General features: G+C 40.1%; 1 protein-coding gene across 1 annotated transcript in view; it reads left to right on the top strand.

The window, feature by feature from the left end:
* Nucleotides 1-8519, top strand: part of LOC101855192 (cationic amino acid transporter 3) — a gene marked incomplete in the record, with an annotated part of 28491 nt that overhangs the window by 3405 nt on the left and 16567 nt on the right. Inside the window, 3 exon segments of the mRNA XM_005099616.3 lie at nt 4062-4478; nt 6336-6452; nt 7545-7655. Coding sequence (XP_005099673.2) covers nt 4211-4478; nt 6336-6452; nt 7545-7655 — 496 coding nt within the window.

Genomic DNA, 8519 nt, shown 5'->3' with positions numbered 1-8519 from the left:
ACACACACACATCTGCTTGCTTATCACACCCGCACGCTTACACATCGCTACGAAATGAACACATACAAACACATAATAAAATAACATACACAAAGCAATTCGCAAAATACACAAATGGATACGTAGTCCTTTACATAACATTGTACCGAACGTGAATCTACTGATATTAAAATGGTGTCATTAAATTAATGTGTCTTTAAAGATATTTTAAATTTAGACTCAGATGTTGACACCAACTGAGCGGTGGCCTAGTCTAGTGGTTACGCTACCGGACTCGCAATCTTGAGATTGTGGGTTCGGGGATTCGAGCCTCAGCTCGGTCCGACGCTGTGTCCTTGGGAAAGGCACTTTACACGAATTTCCCACTTACCTCGGTCCCTTCGGAGATGGACGTTAAACTCGGAGGTTCCACCTCTTAAATAACCTAATTGTGTTGATAGGGGCGTTAAACTTATACCATATCATCATTTTCACCAACTGAGCTAACGGTGCGCCACCCCCTCCCTCCTTCCCTTATCCCCCCACACACATAGAGTCTACACACATAAATACATTTTTCACTGTTGGTGGAATCATACGCTCGTCAATTTTTGGGCATATTGAGTTATTGGTATCATCATTAAAGCTTGTTTATTTGTCGTGTTTACGATGAAAAATATTACCCCTTGTCTTTATCTCCCATAGTAGTCGAAACGTTTTGGACTGAAGGAGGTGGGGATCACAACGTTTCAAAGGTTAAATTGGGGTGAAAATGGCTGCCAAGTTTGGTGACTTCCAAAGCTTGAGATTCTATGGAAACTGTAAATTAAATTTTTGTGTGATTTTAATAGAAGTGTTTCAGTAAAACCCACACAGCATTGTGTTTTTAATGGACCTAAAATGTGGGCCAGAAAAAAAATCGATAAAAATTGCCAAACGGGAAGAAAAAAGGCTGTTTTCTTCGATTTCATTATATTGACGAGCAACACGTTACAAACATACATGCAATGTTATCGGTTGATATTAGAAACGTTCAAAATTACATCATCTACATTCCGTATGATGAATAATTCAATATCGCTTGCTCCCAAAAAATTAATCCTGTGTTCCTCAAAATAAAACATCAAGAAAAAGCAAAAGCTGAGTGCTTCTGCTGTGTGACCAAGAAAGATACAGAGGGTCATTTTTACCACCACGCATTTAACTCCTACTATCTTGTAATGTGAAAATAATATCGTTTACCTTAAAAATCATTTACTATCAGAATATCACTAGAGAAAGTTCAAAGACTTCAAACTGTCCAACACAAAACTGCACGTTTAGTTTTAGGGAAAAGAAAGCAAGACTCTGCAACACTTCTTTTACTTACATTGCATTGACTTCCCTTTGAAAAAAGAATTGGCCACCCCATGTCACAAATTATGCTTGAATGATAATGCGCCATTATATTTATCAAATCTGTTGAGACTGTTCGTCCAACTCGCCATGGAACTTAAAACAATGGGTGAAAGGGCATTTGAATATCAAGGCCCTAACATCTCGAATGCTTTGCCAAGTACTTTAAGAGAGATCAAATCCTTTGATTCATTCAAATGTCAGCTGAAGTCATTTCTGTTTTTAAATTAGAACGCTGAATATTTGGAATGATTTTCTATGGGTCAGAACACAACGTTTTATGTTACTGTTGTATTGTCATGTAAAGCGCTAAGAGCTTGAGTACTTTAATCGGGGTTGAGCGCTATATAAATATTATTTATCAATATTATCATTATATCATCGTAGTACATATTTGGTACTATCAAAACACTGGTCATGTGTATATTTTAAACATTACAATTGGTAGCAATACTTGTTCATATTTATCAAAACATTATGCGTGTGGCTGTGGGTTTATTTATGAATATAAGCATATTATGATTATAATGTGTTTATGTGCATATGTGTGTGGAAGAGAGGGTGTCTGAAAATGTTTGTGTATAATACGGGTGTGCGTGCATGCGCGGTCGTGTGTGTCTGCAGTGAAATATCAAACCAATGTTCTTGCATCTGGACAACAATCTTGAGACAGTAGTGGCTATCGTAGGAAGCCACAGCATCTGGAAGAGCAAACACGAAATATGGAAATATAGACTGCTTACCCCCCCCCCCTTTTTTCTCTCTCCATGTCCTCTTCGATTGAACTTTTAGGCAAATCACAATAAATATTCAGCACATGAAGTGTGGTGCCAACAGTTTTCATGAATATTCATTGATCATAATTATCTGAAACACTGCACTTTATTTGATGTCAAAAGCCTATCCTTGGGAGTGGAGGAGAAAGTAATGCAATTGCAGAATGTCTAATGTGATGGGTGGTTGTATTGATAAACGACAGGGAAAGGAAGAGCTTGTTTGAGCATCACAGAGATAGACCAACAGGCTTACATGAATACCTTTCTGTCTGATGTGTGTCTTAGTCTCGTCTGTATGTTTGCATTTTACACACTCAAACACACACACACACACACACACACACACACACACACACACACACACACACATGCACACACACACACACACACACACACACACACACAAACACACACAAACACACCCACATACCAATTTATATGCACATACATGCACTGGTCTCCGCCTTATATAAACACGAGTAAGAACTCGGTCCGCTTAATAATCCAGCTTTTCCCGAGTAACGGATTTTTCTCTCTCTAATTTGCAAGCCCAAGAATCCGTCAAAATTCAGAAATCTGTTCTATAACGCGGCTTGAGCATAGGGCAATGAACTTGTCTTAACTGCTTCACCTCATTTTGCGTGGGTTTGGGATGAGCAGGGTTGGACCAGCGGACGGCAACATCGAAACATTACATGTCGTACTGCAGTACGCTAAAGACTTCCATTACTTTCACGGAACGGTTTTCATGCGCGAACGTGACCTGCTAAGCGCATCAATCGCTAATTGGTTTTCAGTTGGTACAAGCTCATGCTTCCCTCATGCAGTCAAAGCGTCTGGTTGTCGTATAAAAGCTGGGCCATTTCTGGCTATTGTTTCCCTTCACTCACACAACGTTGAGAATTGTGCTGTGTCATAGTTGCAATACACTTTCAAATCATTATCTCTAAGGCGAGCATTTTCACTTTGAAACCTGACACGTTTGGCTTTAGCTTTCACCCAAAAAAAAACACAAAGCACCCAGACATGCAAAGAATAGATAAATATCTTAATCTTTTTAAAGAAAGCCTCTTGTTCTTATTAGGCATCAGCATTCCGTACAGATCATCATTACAACATAGCATGGACACAGGATGCTAAAGGGTTAGAGCTGAGTTGTTTTCCTTGTAATTCGTCTAAGAACCCAGTCCAGTCTCTCGGAGACACTGTGTTACTTCTTTTCTTGTACACTTGTGCGTACGAAATCTGTCACTTAAGAACGTTTCCCTGCCCTTTAACTCACTCAGATTTCAAGCGAATAGTTAAGAGTTTTACTTTGCAATATTTCAACACACGCATAATCTCTATAGCGATGTCTTCGCATTGCCAAACCTGGAAACTGTCGTTATGACGCTTTTTAAGGTTTTCATGTTTTGGCTTTGCTCACACCATGGCGACTGAAAAGATAAAGGCTCGTTTTCAAAATACGATTTTTGTTTTGTCTTGAAATTGGTTGTTCTTTTAGAGAATTCACCCAAAGAAATACATTATGATTTTCTAAGAGTGGTGGGTACAAGTTGCCCCAATATCGAAACAGTAAGAAAAATTGGTGAGGGGGTAAATGACAGGCGTGTCAATCTTCAAGGTTCAGAGCGATTTGAACACAAGGAAGAAATTATTATGCTAAAAACAAAATGCGTTAAGGACTCGAGATCTGGATGAAGTGGACATGGTCACAGCATTTGACCGCTTGCGACATCTGATAAAAAGTGCATTAGGATTAACGATTGTTTTGTTTGATAGAAGGCATGTTTTTGTAAGTGTGTACAAAATGTCATATCTATATATTTTTTAAATTTCGATTTTACGAAACAAGGGAATTTTCTCCTGAGACAGACCTTGAGAACCAAAATGATTTACTTTTCTTCACAGTAACAATTTGGACCAATAGTCTTCGGTGACCACGCGATGAGACACATGACATAGAGCCAAGGTTGGTGTTTAGAGGCGAAACTCAAGGAACACACAACATGTCAGAATTATTGAAATGGGCTTGAAACTCCAAATCGAACGCAAACAACATGGCAACAAAATTCCTAAAGAAAACGACCCGGCGACGGCCCATGGACCCGGCGCGGTCATCGGCTTCATCCTCTTTGGATGGCTCGAGCGAAGTGGGCAAGGCCGAGATGAAACGATGTCTGACAACGCTGGACCTGGTGTCGATAGGCGTGGGCAGCTGCTGTGGGACGGGCATGTACCTCACCGCAGGGATCATCACCGTGGAGAAGGCGGGGCCTGCAGGAATCATCTCTCTGCTCATTGCTGGGATTGGTTCCATTTTGACAGGTATGTTGATCAGTAAGTTGCGTAAGCTAAAACTTTTCGGACTAAGTTGAATCCCACTTTTTGTTCACCCTACTCAACAGTATAGGGTAATTTAATGTCGTATTTCAGGTATCATGGTAGGCCTTTCGACGTTGTATAGAGGAGGCAGAATTTGGGTCCCCAATATGGAGGGTTAATGAAGATAAAAAAGGGGGCGGTGATGTTTTTTAGTAACTAAGCTCATTTCCGTCTAAGGTTTAAATCTGACAGGCAGCACCGAAGCAGTCTGCGTCTTAAATGATCTAGATTAAAGACAAGGACTTAACAACTGTATCTATCTATTATGAGAATGAGTGCCACTGAGTGACGGTTTAAGTAGCAGATCAATGGGACACCCGATTTATTCCATTCCCAATCCTCCCCTCGTCCCTCCCATTCTTGCGCCCTCATCTCTCCTATTCCCAAGCCCACATCCCTTCTCACTTCTACCCTCCTCTCTTTCCCCATACCCCAACATTCCAGCCCCCCATCCACAACTAGCTCTCTCCGCCAATCCCCTTCCCATCCCCGACCCCTCACCCACCCCACCGTCTATCCCCATCCTCCCAATAACTCCTCCCGTTGCCCACAGCAATACTGTTAATACTTCACTAGCTGTGGTACTACCACTGCTGTACCTTTATAATAGGGCACGTAAACATTTGCACCCCGCCCATTATGAAACGCAGGAATGGGCGTTTACTCACAGACCTGCTCCATTCCGCAAGTCTCAGGCCCGTCAGTGAAGGGATTAACGCCCTTGTAACCTACCCTCCTGTGCTGCATTAAATGTAACATGAAAAATAAACCAAAGTGTTCATTTTTATGGGACAAGTTCATTTATTTACATACGCCATGCTTAGTCACAGGACCTTAATTCCAATTGGCTGCTTGACGCGACATAACCATATGCAATAATATGAAAGCATCTGGGCTGTTTTTCCCTCCTTGGCCTTATCTCTGCACATTTAATTGTTTTATCTATCATCCCTGAAGGTAGGTATTTACTTTTATTTTTCTTGCTTTAATCCAACAGGTTTCGAGTGGCAGAGGAAATTGTAAAAACTAGTTTGGGAGTGTGAAGGGCAGATCAATGTTTTCCAAAATCAGAGGTCGTCTCCGCGAGATCAGCTCACTGTCGCTTATACGGGGTGCTCATTTTGAAACGCAGGAATGGGCGTTTACTCACAGACCTGCTCCGCAAGTCTCAGGCCCGTCAGTGAAGGGGTTGACGCCCTTGTAACCTACCCTCCTGTGGCTGATCGCAAGATCGGAACGGTAGTTCTGACTATAACGACATACCTATCACTAAGATTTACGAATAATTCTAGTTTCATAGTTTTAAAGTACACTTGTTTTGTAAAGGATCAAAGGATGCGATATCGTCCGTGAGGCGTATATTGTATTACGGATTAGAAAGTGATTATTCTCGTTAGTGGTCCCAAAAGGACAAAAGGAATACAACATTCAGCGGCCACTTTGGTGTTAAAGTTTTGAAAGAACGTTCAGTGTTTATAAAGTAAAGTGGTGAAATGGTATTGATTTAACGGCCCTAATAGGTTATTTCAGGGTCGGGACCTCCTAGTTTAACGTCCGTCTCCGATAGGACCGAGCCAAGTGAGAAGTTCGTGTAAAGTGCCTTTCCCAAGGACACAACGTCAGATCGAGCTGAGGCCCGAGCCCCCGAACCCGCAATCTCACGATTACGAGTCTGGTAAACTACTAGGCTACTGACGCCACCAGTGTTAATAGGGCCGATGTGTCCATGCCGTACACCTAAACCATAAACACAATGCAACTCGAACTTCTGTTGTTTATTTTTTTGTCTTTTTTCTCCAGGTATCCACTACTCTGATCTAGCCGGTCTGTGCCCATATACGTCGGGCTCTGTGTACATGTACAGCTACATCACCGTCGGTGAACTGTCCGCCTTTGTCATTGGCTGGGGAGTCATAGGTAAGTCACACCTACCGAATCAAATCCGCTGTTTAAAGTGCAAAAAAGTTATCAATCTATTTGTTCATTTTTGACTTCGGAAAACCAAAACATTATCTATCTATCTATCTATCTATCTATCTATCTATCTATCTATCTATCTATCTATCTATCTATCTATCTATCTATCTATCTATGTATCTATCATTCTATCTATCTATCTATATCTATCTATCTATCTATCTATCTATCTATCTATCTATCTATCTATCTACTTATCTGTCTATCTATCTATCTAGATATATCTATTCCATGAAAGAGTGAGTATATTGTTTTTATAACAAGTGACTCTTGAATGGGTAAGATGGATTACAAAGGCCATGTCCATAAATCATAACCTATTCAGCATTTTTGACACGAATTGATTACACAGAAGTTGTAAATTTAGTTTACTACCTTGACAGAGAAAAATCTGTCTAGCTAACTGTTGCAGGTAATGCATCTTTCTGTATTTTCTCACGCTATGTGTTAAATACTAGGGTTTCAGTTCAGAGAAATAATAATATTAATCATAATAAATATTATGCAATTTATATTGTGCTGAACCATGATTAAAGAATACAATTTTTGAGTGCCTTATGAACAAACGCAGCAGATCCTGCTTTAATGGCCACCTGTCTAAAATATCTACGTGTCAAAACAACCACTTGCCACTAGCCCCTTGGGTTTTTATATTATTGGTATGATACTGTCCTAGACGTCCACCTGTTTAACACAACCACTCTTCTCCCCTCTGAATGAGTGGCCGTCTGGGGCAGTTTTGACGATTCAAGTATACACACATGAACAATACATTGTGTGCTGAATAAAAATCTAATTACGTGTTTAGTTAGTTACCTCTTGTGTAAAAAAACCCAAACAACAACAACATCAACAGCCCCAAAAACAAACAGAAACGACGAGCTGACTATTTTTAACGCACGATGTTAAATAATTTGATGTCTTAAAATCCCAGGCAGTGCATTCCAGATCTTGGGACCATGAAATGGAACTGTCCTTTTACTCATTTTTTTTCGGTCTGTTTACAATAGCTGACCTCCATTTTTCCCACAGCGGAGTATGTCATCGGAGCTGCTGCCAACGCCGTTGCTCTGAGTAAGACAATACATTCTCTGGACCACGGTCAATTTTCTGGCTTCCTGGATTCAGCCATAGAGGACTTGGGTTTGTACCCCTGTTTTGTGTTTTTGAATGTGTGTGGGTTTTTTTTTAGCTAGTTTATAATGTTGGAATTATTGTTATCACGGTATTATGGTATTACATTTGCTGCTCAGATGGTATCATGCTTGGATACGGAGCGGATGACCATGGTTTGAATTTCCAATGAGACGTTTTAATGGAAAAGAGGAAGACGAACATTTCAAACGTTGGCGTTTAGTGGTCTGCGACCAACTGCGCAATTGCAGCCCATGTAAATCGTTTGTACTGCTTTAATATTATTTTTGACATTTTTGTCATAGAAAATTTGGATCATAATTCACTTCAAGAAAAAAATGCAATGTCAGCATTGTTTTTAAAGCTTCAACAGTCGCAAACACTAGTTATGGTTTAGCAGTTTTGAGTATGAAGTAATGTGAATTATTATATTCAATAGGACAAAACTAGTGAACAAAGTACTTCTTTTTTTTGATGACCAGAAATGATAGATATGATGATTCTCAAAATAAGAGTTTTAGATCTATAGATGATTTATCGTGAACTGTCGGGCGAACAACAGTTTTAAATTATAAAAGAGAACAGTAACAGAAGACACATTGTCAACCCTTCCATTCATTGACACAGTTATGGGTTGTTTTTTTTTTACCCCTTTGATTTGATTTCCCACTTTTGTGGCAGTTGTGCAAGATGTTGCATTCAGACTGCGGGGGATGAGTCTAGGGTTCTCATTAATATTCATGAGGTCGTCAGGTGTATTGTCTTCTCATTTCGTGTTGTTGGAGATAAGATCAGACATTTTTCCATATTTGAAGCTGTAGTACGTTTTGACAGAAATTGTGTGTATGCGTGTATGTGTGTGTGTGTTTGTGT

This window comes from Aplysia californica, unplaced genomic scaffold (genome assembly GCF_000002075.1).
Source record: "Aplysia californica isolate F4 #8 unplaced genomic scaffold, AplCal3.0 scaffold00219, whole genome shotgun sequence".
NCBI classification, from domain to species: domain Eukaryota; kingdom Metazoa; phylum Mollusca; class Gastropoda; order Aplysiida; family Aplysiidae; genus Aplysia; species Aplysia californica.
The sequence above is the reverse complement of the archived record's forward strand: the minus strand, read 5'-3'. Positions and strand labels throughout refer to the sequence as shown.